The sequence below is a fragment of the Alnus glutinosa genome, chromosome 8 (assembly GCF_958979055.1).
Source record: "Alnus glutinosa chromosome 8, dhAlnGlut1.1, whole genome shotgun sequence".
Taxonomy (NCBI): Eukaryota; Viridiplantae; Streptophyta; class Magnoliopsida; order Fagales; family Betulaceae; genus Alnus; species Alnus glutinosa.
Window position 1 is genome coordinate 22,848,942 of NC_084893.1, and position 22,252 is coordinate 22,871,193.

The following is a 22,252-nucleotide window of genomic DNA, read 5'->3' on the forward strand; positions in this document are numbered from 1 at the left end:
TTGTTTTTTTTTTTTTTACTCCCTCTCATCGCAAGCTACCAGCCCCCATCGCAGCAGTCTTCTATCGCCATCCAATCGCACCACCATCCACATCCCAACACCCAGTCGTTCAGCCGCACCCAATCGTTGTCTTCAAACGGTGCTACAACTTCAACCCAGAAACCACTGCGTTGTGGCGATATATCAGCCACTCTCTTACTCAATCAAAGAACTCAGAGATTGAGATATAAAAACGAAACTTAGAGAGAGAGAGAGAGAGAGAGAGAGAGAGAGAGAGAGAGAGAGAGAGAGAGAGAGAGAGAGATGGGTATCTACTAATAGTTAAAACCAATTCAAGAAACTCAGTCACGGGACAGGAAAAAATTTTAAAAAAGGAAGAAAAAAGTAGAACTAAACAGACACCTAATTGACATAGAAGTTCAAAGTTTGAAACAATCTAAGACAAGTTCCTCTCACGCATGTAAGATTCTATCTTTTCAACATCTTCTGGAGTGTCGACACCATGAGCCTCATGGTCTACTTTTATCACCTGCAAAAACAGCTATACTTTGAGATATTCATATTTCGTCAGGGAAATAGCATGAACCTCAGTGTTAGTACTTGAAAAGACCCATTTCTCCCACGCCAAGTAATTTTAGAAACTGAATGAAAAGAAAAAAGATCACTATACAAAAAGTAGAGAGAAAGGGGCGTTCCATTAAGATTAGTTCAGTCCATTGAAAAGAGATCACTACCCTAATTGGTGTTATCATGGACATGATACTCGATGCTCCTCTAGTGTGGCTGCCTGCTAGATTTGCCGCCAACTTTCGTATTCTGTATTGGCCTTTTCAGTTCTGTGGTTTCTCTCTTTGGATGAAATTTTGATTCATCCCGAAAAATTTTAAGAGGAAAAATCACTACACAGAAAAGGGTTACCATAATTTCAAATTACAGCATTGTTTCAATTCTGAAGGCTGCTCCATTTCCATAAGCTGTCCAGAAACACCCTCTCCATTCACTTTCATTGCTACAAAACCCCTATATTTAATGAAGCAAACACCGTATAGAAAAAAGATGCTTTTGCTAGAAAAAGCTCCAAAGTCTCCAATCAACAATTTAGAATTTATACCAGCTGGAAAATGACAGTTCAATTTCAAAATTTCTGCACCAAATTAACGCAATATCACCTTTAAAATGCAGTAAGCAGAAATATCTCCAATTTGGTGATGAAGAAAATAACAAGAAGATTAACAACCCTGCATTAATTTCTTTTAAAGTAACTTTACATATTTTTTTTTATACGATTGCAATCAAAAGGAGAACAAAATGGTTTCATTTCCAAAATGAGTCTCAACACCAAGATAACATCAAGAAAGTAGTTAAGTGGGATAACATCAAGAAAGTAGTTAAGTGGGATATAGAATAAGCCAGTCGATAGAATAAAGGATGATCAAATTTTTTAATACCTTCATCTTATACCCATTCTCGAGGACTTTAAGCTGTTCCAGATCCTCTTCTAGTTGCAGTGGAGTAGATTGAAGCTCTGGATATATCTTCAAAAACTTCGAATCATAGCTCTGGCCAGACATATAGAACACAGGACTATCAACTCACATAGTAAAAAATACCGCAGGTAACACCGAATAGTATACAATTGTAGAACCTTGCAACCACTAACATCTCTATTGTGAAACGAGCATGTCAATTTGATACCTGAATTCCAAGATGAAGCAAATAGGGAAATTGTGGATTGACCTTTCCTGACCTGTACCAGGTAGGTATACACATTCATCAAGTCTTACTAAGCACTCAATAGCATGTGATATGACAATGTTTGATTTTCATCCTGAAATGTAAAAAGTTTCAGTATTGTCCTGAACAATTTTAAAGGATAATAACATCTGCCTTAATTCCTTTTATCAACTATGCAGGCTACATCAGATTATAACCATGACATATTAGTCTTCTGTTAGCCACGTGCATTGTTCAATTCAAGACTGATGGATGGAAGGTCAACATTGCTATCTTTTAAATTGATGAAGGACAAAATAGAAACTGTAATATTTCAAGCCAAAAATCAAATAAGTGCCAACTTTCAGGGACCAAAAATGTATTTCAGCCAGGTACGAGAAAGAAGAAAGAAGCCCAGATATACATAAAGCCATAAACTCACTTGTTATACGGAATCAACCCCCTTGAAAAATAAATGGCATAACCTCGATTATCTACCACACATTTAACTCTATTTGGATCAAATGCATCTTCAGGTTTCAAAGATGTAACTGCGGTGCTAAACACTGCATCTGGGGCTGCCTGCAGCACAGAAAAAATTCCACCATGACCTCAAAGAAAAAACTGGATAATGAGATATATTGGAAGACATAGAAACAACAATTTTACTCAACGTTACTTAGTAGCTATACAAAATGAGACCAGGCATCATCAATTTTGGACTTTATCTTCAAAAGAAACTTACTGTAAAAATTTGAAGTTATGGGAGAATTCTTTGTTCATGAGGTGGCAGAAATAATTTATGAGCCATAAGCTGTGCTAGGGAAACAAATTTACCTGCAAAGCTCTAACAACCCCATCTATTATCTCAGGTTCAATAAGAGGCTCATCCCCCTGAATATTAACAACAATATCATACTTTTTTTCAAGCTTTTGAAGTGCTTCATTGCAACGCTCAGTACCTTTAAGTTTGACAGAAAAAAATAGACTATCAGAAATCCGATTATGGTAAAATTTGTAAGAAAGTAAAAACCAAGGAGCTACCATTTTGGCATGATTCTGATGTCATTATGACATAGGCACCAAATCCTCGACAACATTCTGCAATCTTTTCATCATCCGTTGCCACAACTAGACCAAGAAGCCATAAATGAGACATTAGAAAACCATACAGCACGCTTACACAGACAAGGAGGGGGAGTCTTGGGGTTGGGGTTGGGGATGGGGGGAAGGATGTTCATAATAAAATAAAAAGAACAAATCCTCTCTGAAGATGATGTTCCAAACATTTTCATATAGACAGATTTATGCATACTGGTTTACCACCTATACTACCCCAGGTTTGATGCTCTCAACTTGGTAGAATCTACAGTCCAGTAAGAAAGGTAACAGCAGCTGTTCAAACATAGAAACGTTAAGCAACTGCTCACCTTAGGAATCCACTGAGTGAATTGGAACACATCAACAAGAGAGAGGAAATGGTGCACTCATAGTTTATCCTTTATTGATCCAGTTCATGACCCTAATTACAGGAAGGTTGTAATTCAATCGCAATTCTAAGCACTAAGCAAAAATATAATGTCACCCACAACTAGGCAAAGTTTGATGCCAGGACTGTGACATGAGATATGGAAGATGGAACAACTGAAATGCTTAAGATATATCATCAACATATTATAGAGCCGTTAAACATACACCTCTAAACGTCACAATATATATATATAAAGCTGATAAATGCAAAGTGGCATTTCAGTTTCACTATACAGCATGCAGTTCTGAGTCACCTTCCTCAGGGATATTCTCCATAACAATGTCACACAAAGCCAAGACTCTATAAGCAATAACATCATATCAAATTTAACTCCAGTGACTAGACATACCAATATGGTCCAATGTAGATGCCAGTTTCGCCCTTTCCCATGTTCTCTGTAGAAAGCCAACACAACAGAAGGGGTTGAAATATTAGAGTATGATAGCCTCAGTCCAGAAGAGATGATATTATCAATTGGTATTGAGATAAGCACATATAATAAAAACTCTCAAACGAACATAAGACTGATTCCTAAGCAACTATATAATGTAGAACAGAAGCTGTAGTGGGCTATAATGACAACAAAAGATGTGGGATTCGACACCAATAAGATGCAGGATCTTTAGGAAATTACTCTTCGAAAGCCACAATACATGGTTATTGATTCTCTCTCAGTCTCTCTCTCATGCACCAAGAGCTCATAGAACACTCAAAAAGCTTCTTGACAACCAAGAAGTTTATGGAACTTGGACTGTTTCATTACACGTTTCTTTCCTTTTTCTCTTTATTCATCAGGTTATGTATTTTGAAGCGGATACACTGCCTCCTACAATGTTTTACCTATAAATCTTCCCATCCTAATACTTCAATGAGAAAACCTTTCTTTCTACATCACAAAATATTCTAAACCCCACCCTCGAACTGACACACACTCGCGCGCACACCAAAAAAAAAAAGTCCATACGAAGATGGCGATTCTTGAAAGCTAATATGTTTCATAGAGATTTGAGGCTCTATTAAAACATCTTTATAATTATGCCAAAAGATTTACCCTCTTTTTAACATTTCCAGATTTGCCTCCTTGTGGTCTTTTGCTTCTATGCCAAAAAACCAGGACTATTTTGATAAATTGTTACGTAGCATTAGAGGCACCTACAACAAAGGTTTTGTAGGTCAGCTCCTAAAATGGCAGTCCATCCAATATTTGTGAAGGGTCTTACTGGAGAAATTCTAAAATCTAGAAAACTTTGATGTGACCCCTTTATCATTCGATAAAACAAATTTTGTAGCCGCTGAATTTCCTCTGATGGTACATTACTAGTTTGCAAAAGACCCTCAATATCATCGCAGTTCAAGCAAACACACTTCGTTTCCACATTAAATTCCCACTTTAGTCATCCTTGCCAAATAAATTCTCAAACAAAGTTCTCTATCAATTTTATTTTTATCCAAAAGCTTAATTCAGATTGTGAAGGATCCAACTCACAACAGTAATGACAGTAACACTTTTAGAATGGCTCTGATACCAAGTTAAATTTGAGAATTACATATTTCTCTCCATGAATCTTATGAGATCATTAATTAAATATTTCTCCCCATGAATCTTATGGGATCATTGCTTTGATATTTATAACTACTATACAACTTCTACTACAATTATGAATGGTTACAACTATCCACCTTCTATCTCACTATATATCTTCCAACGTTTTGTAATTATTGTGAGTACTCTTCGTTGTCTAGAGATGCTTGTCATTACTACTGTGAATTGGATCTTTAACACAGACAAAAAAGAAAAAGAAAAAAAAGAGTAAATTAAATAAAAAATATTTTGCCTTAAATTAACAAATTAAATTAAAACTATAGAAACCAAATCAGATCTTGTATTCAACGAAACCCAATAAAAAAAAAATGATAAAAAGAAATGAATTTTAGAGTTAGATAAAGAGAAATGAAGCAAGTGGGTACCTGAATCATGGGCTTTCCGAGGATATGAAAGAGAGGCTTGCCCTGGAACCTTGAGGAGGCGAAACGGGCTGGTATAATTCCGACCACCCGGCTCCGGAACTTCCCGGATCGACCAAGATAGGCGCGAGCGCCGACGGCCACCGCAATTGCTACTCCGGCGACGATGCCGTGAACGATCCACGCTTTGGCGTTGTTCGAAGACCCAGAAGAAGAAGAAGAAGATGATGAACAAACTGACATGGGGTTCATGTCGTTGATCTCTTTCCGTGTCGTGTTATTGTGCGAATGTTTTTTCGGCTTCCTATTCTTCTTGTGATTTTAAATGAATAAACTATGGTAACTTGCTTGTTAGTAAACCTTATACTTTGTGATTTTGTCCGTGATTTGCTACACATGTCCTCTTCCTACTTCCTACTTCCTTCTGTCTTCGTCACTCTCTTTCCCTCTGTCCATGGAATTAGCACATTCTTGAGAAATTACACATTTACGTAACCAATGGATTCTTTTTCTTGTAATAATGGCCAAATTTTTTTTATAATAAATAAAATATATTGTAAAAATCTTCCAATTAACTTTATTTGCTTAATTAGTTCTTGAGATTAGGAAATTCGTTTGTTAAAATTTCTTATTTTCTCTTTTCTTAAACAAAAATATTAACAAATAGTTTAAACACAACACATTGTTAAAAACACAAAAATAGTTTTTGCAGATTAAAAAATTTGTCACATGATTGTTTGTGGTCCGTTTGTGTGTTAATTTTTTTTGAATCAGAATATTATTTTAATTCATTGTGCAAATTGCGAGGTTTGACTTTGTAAAATAAAATTTGAAAAAACTGAATAAAATATGATTTATTTTTTTAAAAAAGTAAAATATTATTCTACATTTTGTTCAAACCAAACACACCATTATATACATCTTTCCAAAGATGATCTTTGATTAGCTCAAAAAGATAGTAGAAGTACCAAGCATCATATGCTTAACAAGATATGTATATGCTCAAAAAAAAAGATAAAAAAGTGGTTGCGGGTATTACTAGCCAACCCATGGGGCCGGAAATAGGATTTTCTATATTTAAAACGAAAATAAGTCATTTCACTGATATTATTTTATTACAAATAACGGTATATACTACTTCATTTTACACAAATGTCACATAATTTTTTTTTTTGTTAGGACTTAAAAATTATCTTGCTACCACAATCATGGTTTGGAAAAAGGTGGTTGTGAGTACAGGGGAGAACCCAGTGGCACGCTGGGATTGGGAATCACCAGTTGATTTGCATGAGGGGAATAATTCCCCCATCCGAGAGTTTTTGATCCATGATTTTTGCATGACTACCCACCCGTGATGGGTGGGAGATCCCCTGTGACCCCAGGGGCAAGGGGCGTGCGACTCCAGACTTCACACCGGTGGCGGTGAACAAATCAACGGTCACCAATCCCTGACAGAGAAACCCAAGCAACGTCCAACCACCTCAGAGTCCCACTTGGTTACAAGCCCACGTTACCGAGCTCGACAATTAAAGTTGTTAGTGCAGGAAGTTATAAGATAGACAAATTTGTCGCATCTTCTCAGTGTGGGACAATAATGAACGCTCAAGTTTTAATTATCTCTTTTGGTCGACTACGTGGCATGACATCCAGCATCGCAAGAGGATTTTCATGCATTCTGTCAGCTATATATAGCTCAAATATGTAGGTTTGAGTCTTTGGCATAGGCACATGTATATAGAATTATCAAAGATGTTTTATATATGTTTATAAAACATATCAGCTACTATATAACCCTTCAACCGTCCAATGGAATCTCTCCGTTTAACTCATATCTTGAACATCATATGAGAGACCTTTGAGATTTTGGCTGAAGGGATATATGATGCTGAAACAGGGAGCTTGTGTGTGGTAGCTAGGCTGCAGAAATCTTGGCTATGACGATCAAATACCAAGAAATAATTCTTGGGATTGTGAGATTCTTGTTAAATTTCAATTCCCTTCATTAAATTCAAGGCGTGGAGGTTGCATCAAGGGAAGCATTAATAGCACGCGGGACAAATCTGATCCACTTTTCTTTGAACGTTTAGACTTGTCTGCAACTTACGAGGATGGATATTCCATATGGAGGATGGATGTGGAGATTGTCATGGTACTTATCTCCACCACATTGTCATGTGTTTTTGTGGTACTGCAGATCTTTCATGTGAAAAAACACCCTGATCTGCTTCCCTTCATCTCCCTTGTCATGCTATCAGTTCTCACTTTAGGCCACTTGGCGCCTCTTGTGCTGAACTTTGAAGCCTTGTTCTTGAAAAGTTCTTGGAGTCAGCGGTGCATATTGCGTGAAAGTGTCGGGTGGCTTGAAGCAAACAAGGTAATTTTTTTTTTTTTGACATGTCCACACAAGGGGGAGGGGGGATTCGAACTAGTGATCTCCAATTCATGAGGCATGGTCTCCAGTCGATTGAGCTATCTCTTGAAGATCAAGGTAATGTTAAATCGCCACTTATTTCAAAAGTTTGCTTTAATACCTTGTTTAATCTCCACTCTTGCTATTATAAAATGTTAAATCACTATTTATTCAAAAAGTTTAGGCCGATAAGAAAGAGTAAATTTATTCATTTAATCAATATTCTAACAGGTAATTGTTAAGAGCGACTAGAATGGTAGCTTTCTTGCTGCAACTCCGTCTTCTGCAAAAAACGTGGTCAGCAAGATGGAGAGATGGAAATCAAAAGAGTTTGTGGTCTTCTGAGAGGAAGGTTCTCTTTGCGACTTTACCGTTATATCTAGCGGGGGGCTTTAGTTCCTGTGGTGGTATTAGAGATGTAAACGAAGCAAAGCTACCCGTGGACACGAAACTATACTCAATTATTAAATGATACATACCCGTATAAAACTTGGCTCGCTCGTTTAAAGTTCGCGAACATACTCGTAAAAAGGCTCGGCTCGCTTATTAGCTCGACTCGTATATATTTATTAATATACATATTTATTAATAAGTATATGCATATATATTGATAAAAATAACTTATTTAGTATATCACTTTTTTTTTTTTGATAAGTAAAAATATTAATTAAGCTATACAATACATAACTATTAATTATATCTATAAGTATCTATATAATATATAATTTAATGATAAAAAATAATTAAGATGGTTATATCTTATATGATCTAAGAGACTAAAACTTTAAGTCTAATAATTAAGTATCTAATGATTGCTGAATTAATAATAAATTGTTAATGATATGGTTTGATGAAAATCTCAATACTTAATCATATTATTCAAATAATTATATTATATACAATGACAATGTAATTGGTATAATCCCAACTCAAGTGATTAACATTAAAATCAACAACGTGTTTCTTATAATTACAAATTAAGTGTGATCATTATAATTCATATCATTAGATTATGCGATCATATGTATTATCACTAGAATTTATATAAAATGCATGTGATTTAACAATTTATATGATATTAAATCATATGTAATATGACGCATTATATCTTTATTGTACAATGTAATAATCATAACAACAATACTTATTTTGTATCATTGTATAATTAAATGTGATCTAAGTTCTAACAATGTACTATGATCTAATAATAATAGATGGTGTGATCTAACAATTCATTTAATTAAATTTAAGTATGATCTAACAATTTATATGATATTAAATCCATGTCATATGGCACAATGTATAATGTAATAATTATATCAACAATACTTATTTTGTATCATTGTATAATTAAGTGTGATACAAGATCTAACAATGTACTATGATCTAACAACAATAGCTAGGTGATATGATCTAACAATTCATTTGATTTAATTTAAATATGATCTAACAATTTATATGATATTAAATCTCATGTTATATGACACAATGTATAATGTAATAATCATATCAACAATACTTATTTTGTATGATTGTATAATTAAGTGTGATCCAAGTTATAACAATGTACTATGATCTAACAACAATAGCTATGTGATATGATATACCAATTCATTGAATTTAATTTAAGTATAATCTAACAATTTATATGATATTAAATCTCATGTCATATGACACGATGTATATTTATTATAGAATCTAATAATCTTATGGTCCTATCTCCTATGTATCTTAATTATAATGATAATGCTTATCTAGTGATAAGTAAACTAAGTATGATTCATAATTTTCATATAATATTAATAATATTATAAATAATATCATATCATATGATCATATGAATCATAATTCATAACTATATATAATTAAAAATGAAGGTATAACAACAAATTATTATAGCCACATAATGGCATAGTCACATAACTACATAAGTCATAATTCATAACTCATAAGTATACAATTTACACAAAGTAATTAATATACATTATAATGATTAATGATTAACTGATTAAGTATCTAGTTATTTAGGTAATTACTTAGATAATTTTAATACATACTTAATACTTTTAGCTTAAGTATAAAATAATAATTAAGTATTATTATTATTAATGTACTAATTTAAATATAATTAATAATCTGTAGGCTTTTTTACTTTTAAGGGTGCGTTTGGGGTTGCGATTTCGTAGAGAAAAATGCGATTTTAAACCAAATCGCAGAAAATGAATCGTTTGGAAACTGCGTTTTTTTTTTTTTTAAATTGCGATTTGAAAACGCAGAAAAGTGCTTATTCAAATTGCAGGCAATGTGGTGTTTTTTTGAAAATGCAGTATTTTAAAAGGCTAACCTGCGATTTTAAAGGTCAAACTGCGATTTTACCAAACGCTTAATTGCGTTTTTAAAAATCATTTTTTTAAATCATATATTTTAAAATTGCTATTTTTAAATCGCACTTTTTGAAATTGCAAATCCAGACGGACCCTAAGGCTATGAGTTAATGAATTATGATTAAGTATAATTTGTATAAATGTGTAATTACTAATTATGTATTTATGATTAACATTTAACAGATTAACTAATTAAGTATAAATGTATAATTATATTAATATGTAACTTATGAGTTAGAATTAATTATTTACAATATAAATAATAATTTTTAAAATTTTTAATTAGCTTATAATTTATAAAGTTATAAGTTATTGGCATTATTGCATAAATGAGAAAACGTGCGTGAGAGAGTCAGTAGAAATGTAGAATATTTTTTTAGTTGTTTTTTGAAACTTTGAATCATTATATATCAACTAATTAAAAATGACTGTTAGATTTATTTGTTACTCAAGCTGATGTGCATTCTTGTTGTAGAGCACAATTGATAATGAAATTTTTCAGTGTTTCGCACGCACGCTATTAATTAGATTCAACGACTGTTATTCAATCATCCAATAGCTATTTTATATAAACGCCCAAGATTTGTCTGATTTGCACCGCTGTAACTGATCAAACAGAAGTTGCGTGTATTGGATTATTTCCTGTTTGGGGAATTGCGTGCGTGACGTGCATCACTGGTACTCTGGCAGAGTCGCAGCATCATGGCCTTTCAGTTTTCAACTTTTCACCTTTTCCTTTTTTTCAAAGTTGAAACTTCAACATTCCTTTACTCTTATTTCTTTCTTTCCTTTTTTTTTTTTTTTTTTGTTATTGAAATCCTGTGCTCTTATTTCACTCACTCTCTCTTCTCCCCCATTTCTTTTCTTCTTTCTCATTTTCATTCCTCTTGCGCCCGTTGCCCGGATCAGATAGATCTGAAGAGCTTGGACGAGCAGCTTCAAAGGCATCTGAGCAGGGCATGGACTATGGAGAAGAACAAGAACCGATAACAAGAAGAAGAAGCAACGCCCACTGTCACCAGACACGAGTGGGAGATTGACCCCTCCAAGCTCATCATCAATGGCGTCATAGCTTGTGGCTCTTTCTGCACCATTCACCGTGGCATTTATGATGGCTAAGACATTGCTGGTTTTGGATTTTTTTTTTTTGGTTCTGTAAATTTCCATTTGGGAAAATAAACAAACCCATTTCTCAAGAATGTTAATTCCGTAGGATTTGCTTAGGCTTGATTTATGTTGAGATTTTGAGGCTTTTGTTCTTGCGGGTGTTGGCTTAGCTTGGTTTAGGTTACACTGAAATTTTTTCTCACGAGCCGGGCGAGCCGAGTGCCCGATAACGCACTCGGCTCGTCAAAAAACCGAGCTCGAGCTCGAGCTCGGACAAGAATTTACTCTTGGCGAGCCAAGCCAAACTCAATATTCAATACCCGTCACGAGCTCGAGCTCATGAAAATTCTCATCGAGCCGAGCTTGAGCAACCACTACTTGCCCGAGCTCGGCTCGTATACATGCCTAGGTGGTATACTTGTGGAACAACGAAAATGATCATTATGGGATGGTCTCAGCTTCCTTTACTAGTTACCAACCACGTTCTCTTTGGGGGGACTCGAAATCTTATGCTGGTTTGGTCTTGGATGGTTTTTTGTTGCCTCAAATACTGCTCAACATGTTCTGGAACTCAAAAAAGAGTAGTCTTTCTCGTTCATTCTACATGGGAAACACTGTTATGGAATTTCCCACCAACACTGTTGAAGATAGGGGAACATAGTAGGGATCCCTAGCTACAAGCAAGTTAAGTCTCAATGGGGGGGGGGAACCCACTTCATTTAATATCTTTGTCTTATTAATCGATGGCCAGCCGCCGCCACTCAGGAAAAGCAAGAGCTACATTGAGAGATAACCACTTGGGTCCGCAGGAAAAATTAATTAAGGAAAAGAAAGGCATCTGCAGGTAATAAATGACGGTACAAAAAACAATAATAAGGAAGACAGACATATAAAAAGGGAGTATTTTCTTTTTACACACACATATACAAAGAACAACACACTCTCTCTCTTAAGTAAAAAGAAAAAAGTTATTCTTTCTTCCAGTGAATTCATCCTAACTTGATCGTCGGAGGAGGCGTTGCCGGGACACTCCCGACGACCCTTTGTTTTGCAGAATCCTTGAAGAAGCTTCATTCAATGTTTGTTCTTCCCGGGATGTCCGCAGTCCAGGGTGAATCTGGTATCAACACGTCACCAAGCTAAAAATCCCTTTAACACTTTGGCGCCGTCTGTGGGAACGACGTGGCTACGTGTTCCCGTGAAAACAAGCATACTTGAAACCTCCCATGGTGAGTACGCGGTTAGCTCGAAGAGGAATGGTTGAAGAAAATATGCGCGAAGAGGTAGAAACTTCACATGATCTGCAGGCGGAGATAATTCGCCTAAACGAAAAACTAGTGCGACTTGAAAAGGAGTTGCAAGAATGAGATCACACGAAGCAACAAAAAACTCAAGAGGATTCCCTACATGATGATCAGGTGAATCCTGAACACAAAGGTGGATGTGCTGAAGGGGTGGCCGTAGAGGAGAGCCGTGCCGAAGGTGATATTGAGCTCACCAACCTTATAAGGAAGAATGAAAAAGAGAAAAAGGAATGGGCTGAGAAACTGACTAAATTGGAGCAGCAATGTGACTATTTGATGGGTTCTGCTCAGTCGGGATCTAAGGGGAAAGCTTCGTTCGCTGACGGTTTATTTTCCACCACTGCGTCCCCCTTTACTGACCAGATAATGTCATGTCGACTCCCGAGTAAGTTCAAAATGCCTGAAATACCTGTGTACATGGGACTGGGGGACCCCATCGAGCATCTGGCAAGTTTTCGCGTACACACGATGTTGCACGCTACACCGGACGAAGTTGCATGTCGAGCTTTTCCCCTCACTTTGGCGGGGGGAGCTCGGGAATGGTTCAGGACCCTGCCGCCTCGCTCAATCCCGAACTTCGAAAGCTTTGCTAAGAAGTTCGCATCTCAATTCATGGCCGGCATTGTTCGAAAGAAGCCCACTCAGCAGTTGATGACTATTAAACAGGGCCCTCAGGAGTCGTTGAGAAGTTATTTGCTCCGCTTCAATCAAGAAAGGTCGGCTGCAGAGAGTCAAAGTGAACAGTTCATCCATTGTGCCATATACCAGGGCATACGGAAGGATGGTGCCTTTATGGCAGATTTGGCGAGGAGTCTAGCCGAGGGGTTGAAAGAGTTTTTGGATCAGGCGGAAGAGTTTGTAAACCAGGAAGAAACTCTTCGTGCGTTCCGAGAGACGGAAGAAATTACGAAGGAGAATTCTACGACTGGGGGGAGGTCGAAGCAAAGAGCCACCCAATTGAGGAAGGAGATCATGGAGCTTAGACCCGTCAGGAGAGTGGAGAATTACAATTGGACGTCTGTTAATGCCCCAGCAAAGGAAATTCTTATGGAAATCAGGAAAGTCCCGGGTTATAAAGACCCATCCCCAATAAAGGGTAGGCCACTTCCTCATAATCGTCATAAATACTGCCACTACCATGACTCTTATGGCCACTGGACCAATACTTGCTTCGCCCGAAAGGAGATGATCGAGAAATATATAGCTGACGGTAAACTGACGCGCTTTTTGGGAAAGCGCAAAGATCCGATGGGCAAACACCCGCCGGACAGGTTAACCGGAAATCAGAGTTCGTCCGGACGTGATGCGCGTCCGGGGAGGCAACAGTACCATTAGGAAGGAAGCCAGCTTGCCAGCACAGGGGCAATGTACAAGCAAAGAAGGCACCACAACGAGAACGAAGTAGGAGCCGTGGGCGGCAAGACGGCCCCGAGGATTTCTTCGAAATCCAGACCATTGCAGGAGGCTTTGGAGGAGGAGGCGAAACTTATTCGGCTCGCAATTCTTACGCGAAAGAAATGAGGGAAGTATCCATCTATGCGGTCGCAAGACCATTGAAGACAGCGAGGCGAGAGAAGTTGGCCATCACCTTCATAGACGAAGATTATGAAGGGGTATATCTGCCCCACTCGGATGCCCTGGTAGTAACCATGGTGATAGCGAATCATAAGATATATCGCGTTTTGGTGGACAACGGCAGCTCAGCAGATATTCTGTATAAGTCGGCCTTCGATTTGATGAAAATTAGCAGAGAAAAAGTTTCTGCTTTCCGATTTCCTTTAGTGGGATTCGCAGGTGATGCCCCTGGGGTCAATCGAGCTGCAAGTTACCGTAGGAAGCCCCCCGGCGCAGAAGACGATTCCAATGAAGTTCCTCATCGTTGATCAACCCTCAGCTTACAACGCTATTTTCGGAAGGACGGCCCAAGCCGAGTTGAAGGCGGTAACATCGATACCCCACCTTAGCATGAAATTTCCAACGGAGGATGGAGTAGGAGTTGTTCGAGGAGAACAAAAGGCAGCTCGTAAGTGTTACAATGTTTCTTTAGGGAGTTCCTCTTGGCAAGTACGTCCCGTTAAAGGGGCAGGCCTTGCAGACAAATAGCAATCATAGGCAGGGAGTCCGACCGGGGACCTAGAAGATGTGGTGGTCGGACCCCAAAATCGGAAGCTTCGGGTTGGTGCGCAGCTTCCGGCAGAAGAAAAGGAGAAATTGGTAAAGTTTCTGCGGGACCACGTTGATGTCTTCGCTTGGGAGCATGATGAGATGCCCGGAATAGACCCCTCGGTTATCGAGCACCGGTTAAATGTCGATCGGAGTTGCAGACCGGTGAAGCAGCAGAGGAGAACTTTCGCCCCTGAACGCAATCAAGCGATTGCTGACGAGGTGCGAAAGTTACTTGAAGCTGGATTTATTCGAGAAGTTGACTACCCGGAATGGTTGGCTAATGTGGTGTTGGTAAAGAAAGCGAACGAAAAATGGAGGATGTGCGTGAACTTCACGGATCTTAACAAAGCTTGTCCGAAAGACTGCTTCCCTCTTCCCAGGATAGATCAACTTGTTGATTCGACGGCGGGGCACGAAGTGTTGAGCTTTATGGATGCATTCTTCGGCTATAATCAAATACGTATGGCGGAATCCGACCAGGAGAAGACGTCGTTCACGACTGATCGTGGACTATATTGCTATACAGTAATGCCATTTGGACTGAAGAACGCTGGCGCCACTTATCAAAGGCTCGTGAACAAGATGTTCCAGACCCAAATCGGGCGGAATATGGAGGTATATGTTGATGACATGCTCGTTAAAAGCCTAACCTCGGGAGGTCATGTTGCAGATCTAGCGGAGGCATTCGAGAATCCGAGAAAATACCAAATGAAGCTAAACCCGCAGAAATGTGCTTTTGGTGTCGACTCCGGAAAATTCTTGGGATTTATGGTGTCGTAGAGGGGAATTGAAGCGAATCCTGACAAAGTTAGGGCTATCCTGGAAATACCACCTCCTTGGACAATGAAACAGCTGTAGTAGTTGACAGGAAGGTTAGCCGCTTTGAATCGCTTTGTTTCCCGATCCTCGGACAAGTGCTTGCCTTTCTTTAAGGTTTTGAAGAAAGCCTTTAGTTGGATGGAAGAGTGTGAGAGAGCCTTCGGAGAGTTGAAAACCTACTTGGCCAACCCTCCACTTTTGAGTCGCCTGGTAGAGGGGAAAATCCTCTATTTGTATCTTGCGGTATCTCGAACCGCGGTTAGTTCGGCATTGATAAGAAAGGAGTCAGGCAAGCAAAGGCCAGTGTATTTCACTAGTAAGGTGTTACATGGGGCGGAGGAACGTTATCTACGCATAGAGAAATTGGCATATGCTCTGGTGATTTCGGCGCGAAGATTAAGACCCTACTTCCAAGCGCACGCGGTGCGGGTACTCATTGAATACCCTCTCCGAAAAATATTGCAAAAGCCGAATTTATCAGGAAGGCTAGTCAATTGGGCGATCGAGTTGGGGCAGTATGATATTGAATACCACCCCCGGACGGCAGTAAAGGGGCAAGCCCTGGCTGATTTTGTAGCAGAAATGAATGAAAGTCCGGACATGGAAGAGCTCCCAAAGGAGTTGACTTGGATCGTTTACGTTGATGGTTCTTCGGCCGGTGTAAGAAGCGGAGCTGGAATGATGTTTTGGGGGCCTAATCGAGAGGAATTCAGGTACGCCTTTAAATTTGATTTCGCGCTACTAACAATGAAGCCGAGTATGAAGCCGTGCTTTCGGCTATGGAGATCGCACAGGAAATGGGAATAATGAATATGGAGATTCGGAGCGATTCGCGGGTCGTCGTTGAACAGGTAAATGGAAGTTACGCCGCACAGGAGGCGAGAATGTCTAAGTACCTCGAAAAACTACGCCAATTCTACTCTCACTTTGATAGAGTAGTTCTAACTAAAATTCCCAGAGAAGAGAATGGCCTGGCAGATGCTCTTTCGCGTATCGGTTTAGGAACAGACCCGGCTGTGTCAGTTGGTGGCTGCAGAGTTTTAATCAAAGCTCGTTCGACAGTATCGTCGATCGAAGAAATGATGCAGATAAGCGAAGTGGAGCCTGAATGGGCCATTGGGGTTATACGGTATTTGAAAATGGGTGAGCTCCCCTCGGTCAAATAGGAAGCTCAAAAGGTCATTCGACACTCGGCTCATTATGTTCTGGTCGGAGGAATCCTGTACAGGCGTGGGTATTCTCTTCCCCTGCTGAAGTGCCTGCCGAATGAAGATGCAGATTATGTTTTGAGGGAAATACATCATGGAGTATGCGGAAATCATTCAGGAGCTACAGCTCTGGCGAACAAGGCTATAAGGGCGGGATACTATTGGCTGATGATGAATAAGGACGCTGCCGAGCTGGTAAGGGCTTGTGACGCGTGCCAAAGATTTGCCCGTAAATCGAAAAATCCTCCGGAGTATCTTCACTCAATTACTTCGCCTTGGCCGTTCGCTAAATAGGGGGTCGACATTGTCGGCCCAATGCCGTTAGGCAAAGGTAATAGGAGGTTTGTGGTGGTTGCAGTGGATTATTTCACCAAATGGGCCGAGACCGAGGCACTTACCGCGATCACAACTGAAAATGTCATCAAATTTCTATGGAAGTCGATAGTGTGCAGGTTCGGAATACCGTACGCCGTGGTGACTGATAATGGAAAGCAACTTGATTGTGATCGTTTCCGGGAATGGTGTGCCGAACTGGGCATACGGAAAAGTTTTTCAACTCCTGTCTTCCCTAAATCCAATGGCCAGGTAGAGGCCACTAACAAGACATTGATCCAGATGTTGAAGAAGAAACTCGACCGGAAAACGGGAGCTTGGGTTGAGTATCTCCCATAAGTGCTCTGGTCCTACCGCACTACGGTCAGAACCGCTACAGGGGAGACTCCGTTTGCTCTGACTTATGGAATGGAAGTCGTAATACCTGTGGAAGTGGGATCGCCAAGCTTTAGAGTGGCCTACTATAATCCGGGGTTGAACGAAGAAGGGGTAAATCTGCACTTGGACTTATTGCAGGAACGACGTGAGGATGCCTGCGCAGCTTGTGCGGCCTATCAACGCCGTGTGGCCAAGTATTATGATAAAAAGGTTAAACCCAGAGAGCTTAAAGTTGGTGATTGGGTCCTACGAAAGGTCAATCTGATGGCTCGAGAACCCACCGATGGTAAGCTAGGTCCAAAATGGGAGGGGCCCTACACAATTGTTAGCTCCAGTAAAATCGGGGCCTACTGCTTGGCTACAGGACAAGGGAAAGCAGTACCAAGGGCCTGGAATGTAGACCACCTCAAAAAATACTACTTTTAGGATTTTTGTTCCTGTGAAGTAACTTTTCTTATTCGGTTACGTTGAAGCAAACTATGAAAATGAAATATTCTATCAACTCTGGAATGTCCGATCTCGGATTGGACACCCCTCCTGGTTCAGGACAGGGGGGTAATGAGGAACCTGCCCTTAACAGGGGATTTATGGGGGAATGTCCGATCTCGGACTGGACACCCCTCCTGGTTCAGGACAGGGGGTGATGAGGAACCCGCCCTTAACAGGGGATATACGGGGGAATGTCCGATCTCGAACTTGACACTGCCCCCTGGTTCTGAAAAAGGCAGACAATGAAGCACAACCCTTTTGTTACAAATCTCTCCAGCCCTTTATCCTCGGACTGGAAGGATTTGGGGGGGTAAGGGACCCATCGGATAATGATACTCTACCCGATTTCTACCAAGTTTTTAGAAAATGCGAGTTAAGTGGTAAGCTCTCTACTTGTTCGTATATTTCTATTCGACCATATTAATCGAAAGCGAAAGTTGGTGTTCGGGGGTAGAGTAACTGGTGAACAATCTTTAATGGTGAATTCAAAAAAAAAAGTAGAAGAGAGCAAGTCTATTCGTAAAATGTATGAGCGTACATTACAAGACATTTGCGTCAACACACATGGGTGTACATCACATAGCAGTAAGTCGCCTATCTCGTAAATTTGAACAGTTAGGTTCCCATCCTCCTGGCGTGCTAACCCCAAAAAGGGGCGGCACGAGAAGCTGAGTTCCTATCTTCCCTCCCTGCCAGCTTCTCCATGGAGAGGAACTCAGCAGAAGGGCCGACGTTTTCTTAATGGGCACCAGCAGGAGCGGTTGTAGAGAGATTATTGCCCCTCGGAGGAGCAAAGGCCTTGGCCATAGCTAGGATGTGACTCACCATGAACTCGCTATCACGGTCCGCGTGAAGTTTTTTGTGCACAGGGCCCTCGTCGGCGGCCAGGGCAAATTTTTTCCCCTTTCGCTTGGACGAGGTGCTCTTGAGTTGGGCAGCTGGGCCCTCCGCCGGTCGGTAAAGGGGATCTGGCTGAACCAGAGAGGTGGCAGAACACCTGACCCCCTTCGTAAGAGTCGCAATAATTGTTTCTTCGGTAAAATCCTTGAAGGAATGAGGGGGTGACCGAGGACAGGGGGCGGGGGAGGAAGTTCCTGCGCGGGGGTCGCTAGGAAGGATCGCTACTGCTAAAGAGGAACTCCCTTCATCCCCTTCAGTCGATGCCTCAGCGGCTTCGACCAACGAGTCTGTTGCAAGCTCGTCCGAGGAAGTCTCAGGAGACTAAAAGGCTAGGGTTGCCTGTTTATGAACCTTTGGGGCTCGTGCCCTTCCTGACGGGATTTCGGCTTGCTTCCCAGAGGTACTGCTCCGGGCGCCCCCTTTCTGAGCGGCCTTCTTTAGAGCTTTACCCGGGATGGGCCTACTAGTCGTCACGGACCACCCTGAGATCGTAACTCCCCTTTTGTCCAAGGTCACTTTATTCTCCGGGATTTGATATCCGAAACATTCGTTCAGGTTTCGAACCGACACGAGGTTCTCGAAGTCAATGGACGCACGGACTGACCTAGCCGAGAAGGAGACCATACTGTTGACCTCTTTAATTTTGGGGATACTCAGCGTAGGCAGGATTCGTAGGTAATCCACAAGTGGCCTCCACTCTCTGGGGACCTTTTGAGAGTCGGGGAGTGCAGTGTAGGAAGGGCATTCCCATTCCCCGAAGACTCGGAAAATTTGTTGCCTCTAACCCTTGTTGTTTCTATATTTGCATTGATCGAGGTAGATGAACATCGGATCTTGGTGGACGCGGAGCTTGACAGCCCCATCTTTGGTAGAGGGGCGGTAAATGCTGAAGAACTGAGTGGCGTCCATGTCGGTTCCAAGGACCTGACGCCACAGGATGGACGAGGCGATCACGTACCTCCAGCTGTTCGGGGCAATCTGGCTGGGGGCAACTCCTAGAAACGCACAGATTTCCCGGACAATCTTTGGAAATGGGAGCCGCACCCCCACCATGAGTATGCGTTCCGTCAAGGTGACTTCGCCCCCGGCTATTCCCAGGGAGCCGGGCTCCTGGAAGAAAAGGTTGACAGACGGGCCGATGTCGTAGGCTTTCCTGAGAATCGCCTCATGACTCGCCAACCAAGTCGACTCCATTCGGTCTTCCGGTGGTACTAAGCGAGCGGCTCCAGATCCGGCATTCGGAGGGTGAACGATGGCCAGGGGGATGGGTTATTCGGGGGTGCTGACGCGACCTCTGGCCAGCAAGTCTCCTCCGCGAGTGATAGCCATGTGATGTTCGAGGGGAGAAGAAAGGAAAGAATGCTGGGAAGATGGAAGGGCAGAAGCAAAGAGAGAGATGACAGGAGAGATGATGGGAAATACGGCCGAGGGAAGGTATTTATGATTGAACTGACAAGCTCTGGAAGTCAAAGGGACGTGTGACCGTCTGACTGATGGCAGCGGGTTTACTCTTATCATCGGCGCGGTAATCGAAAGGGCGTCTCCCAGTCATTAATTAGCCGTGCATGAGGACCTCTTACCAAAGACGGAATATGCCCGTTCAGTGCGAGAGCATTCCAAAGGTCGTCCGTTTCAGGATGACAGAGCCGGCTTCTATTCAAGGCGATGCGAACGCCCAATTCTAGTGAGAATAAAGGGCAATTGCGCCATCCCTCCGCGCCCGCATAATGTAGACACGATGCAAAGCGATGGTTAGGACTGCTAAAACCCATTACCGGAGGTCGCAGCGGCGAGAATATAGATCCCAGCGTACACAAAGCGCTGAAGGCCGGACACCCTCGGACCGCAATGATAGGAAAGGGTAGTCCCGAAAACCCAAGCATTAGGAAGGAGAACGAGCGCAGTGTTCGACTGAAGAAAGGCCCGAAGTGAGTCAGTAGAATTCTCTTGCCCTTCGTAGGGAACGGAAAGAGAATCTGGGGGGTAATTGTTAGGGAATTTCTCGCCAACACTGTTGAAGATAGGGGAACAGAGTAGGGATCCCCAACTACAATCAAGTTAAGTCTCAATTGGGGGGGGGGGGGGGGAACCCACTTCATTTAATATCTTTGTCTTATTAATCGATGGCCAGCCGCCACCACTCAGGAAAAGCAAAAGCTACATTGAGAGATAACCACTTGGGTCCGCAGGAAAAATTAATTAAGGAAAAGAAAGGCATTTGTAGGTAATAAATGACCGTACAAAAAATAATAATAAGGAAGACAGACATATAAAAAGGGAGTATTTTCTTTTTACACACACATATACAAAGAACAACACTCTCTCTCTCCTAAGTAAAAAGAAAAAAGTAATTCTTTCTTCTAGTGAATTCATCCTAACTTGATCGTCAGAGGAGGCGTTGTCGGGACACCCCCGACGACCCTTTGTTTTGTAGAATCCTTGAAGAAGCTTCATTCAACGTTTGTTCTTCCCGGGAGGTCCGCAGTCCGAGGTCAATCTGGTATCAACACGTCACCAAGCTAAAAATCCCTTTAACAAACACTTTTGTCTGATTGCTCCCACATGCATATGATCTTTATAGGGCTCACAGGTATGCTCACCACTATGATGGGTCATACATATATGCGAATCCTGGTGCAGATTTTTACTCCTCTACTTGGGATGTTGTTATTCCTCTTGGGGGTTTGCTTTTTGCCTTGGTCATTTACTTGCAGTAGAGGTTTGGTGGTCGCTGTATCTTTCCTCGGAGGTTTAGAGAGTTGGGAGTATATGAAAGGGTGCCCGTGTCTGTTGATCCATAATTGCTTGAGAAATATTACACTTAAAAGGTGCCCATGTGTTATTTAGGACTGTTTGCTCGATGCCGATTATATAGAGAAAATGGCATCACTCCCTATTAATTAGTGGCTTTTTACATCGTTTTTAGCATGTTGTAAGTTTGTATGTTAGCAGTATGACCTCTGTGAATTATCATGCTTGTAATTAGTAGATTCTGAAGCAACAGTAGAAATAGGAATACTCAAAATATCACGAGCCATGACAGCTACTTCAGGATAGCGAAATTCATTTCCTTTCCAAAATGAAAGGATGTCAAATGTTGTACTCTTATCCAAATATTTGGGTTCATCCAAATAAAGTTCTAATTGAGTCTTTTGTGCATCAGCATCGACTCTATCAAATGCTAGAAAATCCTATATAAAAACAGATAATATAAACATAAAATTACTAAGTGATTATGAGTATATATACTAAGTTACTAACAAGTTAAGAAACTTGTGATATTATTCACCTGGTCCCAATCTTAGTCTTCTTGGGGTTGAACAACTATGGAGCTTGAAGTCGTAGGAGCACTGTACTCCATAAAAAGGTTTGGTTAACGTTTTCGTCACATTCTCATACTCTTGAGATTCAGCTCCATAAATCTTTGTATAGTAGTATTTTACAAGGTGCAGCTTGTAACGAGGATCTAAGACAACTGCAATGGCCAACACTAAACTGAATTCTGACCAATATTTCTCAAATTTAGAGATTGTTTGACTTGCCAT

The 22,252-nt window shown here is 40.8% G+C and overlaps 3 protein-coding genes across 5 annotated transcripts; 1 reads left to right on the forward strand and 2 right to left on the reverse strand.

The window, feature by feature from the left end:
* Positions 1–5,546, reverse strand: LOC133875852 (3-deoxy-manno-octulosonate cytidylyltransferase, mitochondrial). Of its 3 annotated transcripts, none has more exons than XM_062314102.1 (9): positions 5,213–5,546; positions 3,594–3,639; positions 2,758–2,844; positions 2,551–2,675; positions 2,156–2,295; positions 1,696–1,747; positions 1,449–1,559; positions 403–529; positions 1–165 (listed from the first exon to the last, which is right to left on the reverse strand). In XM_062314102.1, exons 1-8 carry the CDS (start codon positions 5,459–5,461, stop codon positions 437–439), a joined length of 903 nt encoding a protein of 300 aa, XP_062170086.1. In that variant the 5' UTR covers positions 5,462–5,546; the 3' UTR covers positions 1–165; positions 403–436. The 3 variants fall into 3 exon arrangements, with proteins under 3 accessions (XP_062170086.1, XP_062170085.1, XP_062170084.1); XM_062314101.1 differs by having other exon boundaries at positions 1–219; XM_062314100.1 differs by lacking the exon at positions 1–165 and having other exon boundaries at positions 305–529.
* Positions 5,547–6,417: 871 nt separating this feature from the next.
* LOC133876236 (uncharacterized) lies at positions 6,418–14,297 on the forward strand. The gene is made up of 5 exons (XM_062314522.1): positions 6,418–6,524; positions 7,223–7,358; positions 7,404–7,583; positions 12,529–13,685; positions 13,775–14,297. The coding sequence occupies exons 1-5, from the start codon at positions 6,418–6,420 to the stop codon at positions 14,295–14,297; spliced, it is 2,103 nt and encodes a 700-aa protein (XP_062170506.1).
* Positions 14,298–21,652: 7,355 nt separating this feature from the next.
* LOC133876237 (zinc finger BED domain-containing protein RICESLEEPER 1-like) lies at positions 21,653–22,252 on the reverse strand. Its single transcript, XM_062314523.1, has 2 exons — positions 21,997–22,252; positions 21,653–21,888 (listed from the first exon to the last, which is right to left on the reverse strand). The coding sequence occupies exons 1-2, from the start codon at positions 22,250–22,252 to the stop codon at positions 21,653–21,655; spliced, it is 492 nt and encodes a 163-aa protein (XP_062170507.1).

Bases quoted from the DNA above. Each gene is read 5' to 3' on its own strand.
- LOC133875852 (XM_062314102.1), bottom strand. From the start codon at position 5,461: ATGAACCCCATGTCAGTTTGTTCATCATCTTCTTCTTCTTCTTCTGGG. The intron at 3,640-5,212 runs GTACCCACTTGC...GGCTTTCTACAG, and splicing joins TCGGAAAGCCCATGATTCAG to AGAACATGGGAAAGGGCGAA. The intron at 530-1,448 runs GTATTAAAAAAT...CTGTTTTTGCAG, and splicing joins AGAATGGGTATAAGATGAAG to GTGATAAAAGTAGACCATGA.
- LOC133876236 (XM_062314522.1), top strand. From the start codon at position 6,418: ATGGTTTGGAAAAAGGTGGTTGTGAGTACAGGGGAGAACCCAGTGGCA. The intron at 7,584-12,528 runs GTAATTTTTTTT...CATGATGATCAG, and splicing joins GGTGGCTTGAAGCAAACAAG to GTGAATCCTGAACACAAAGG. The intron at 13,686-13,774 runs GTTAACCGGAAA...TTGCCAGCACAG, and splicing joins GGCAAACACCCGCCGGACAG to GGGCAATGTACAAGCAAAGA.
- LOC133876237 (XM_062314523.1), bottom strand. From the start codon at position 22,252: ATGGCAAGTCAAACAATCTCTAAATTTGAGAAATATTGGTCAGAATTC. The intron at 21,889-21,996 runs GTGAATAATATC...AGGATTTTCTAG, and splicing joins AAGACTAAGATTGGGACCAG to CATTTGATAGAGTCGATGCT.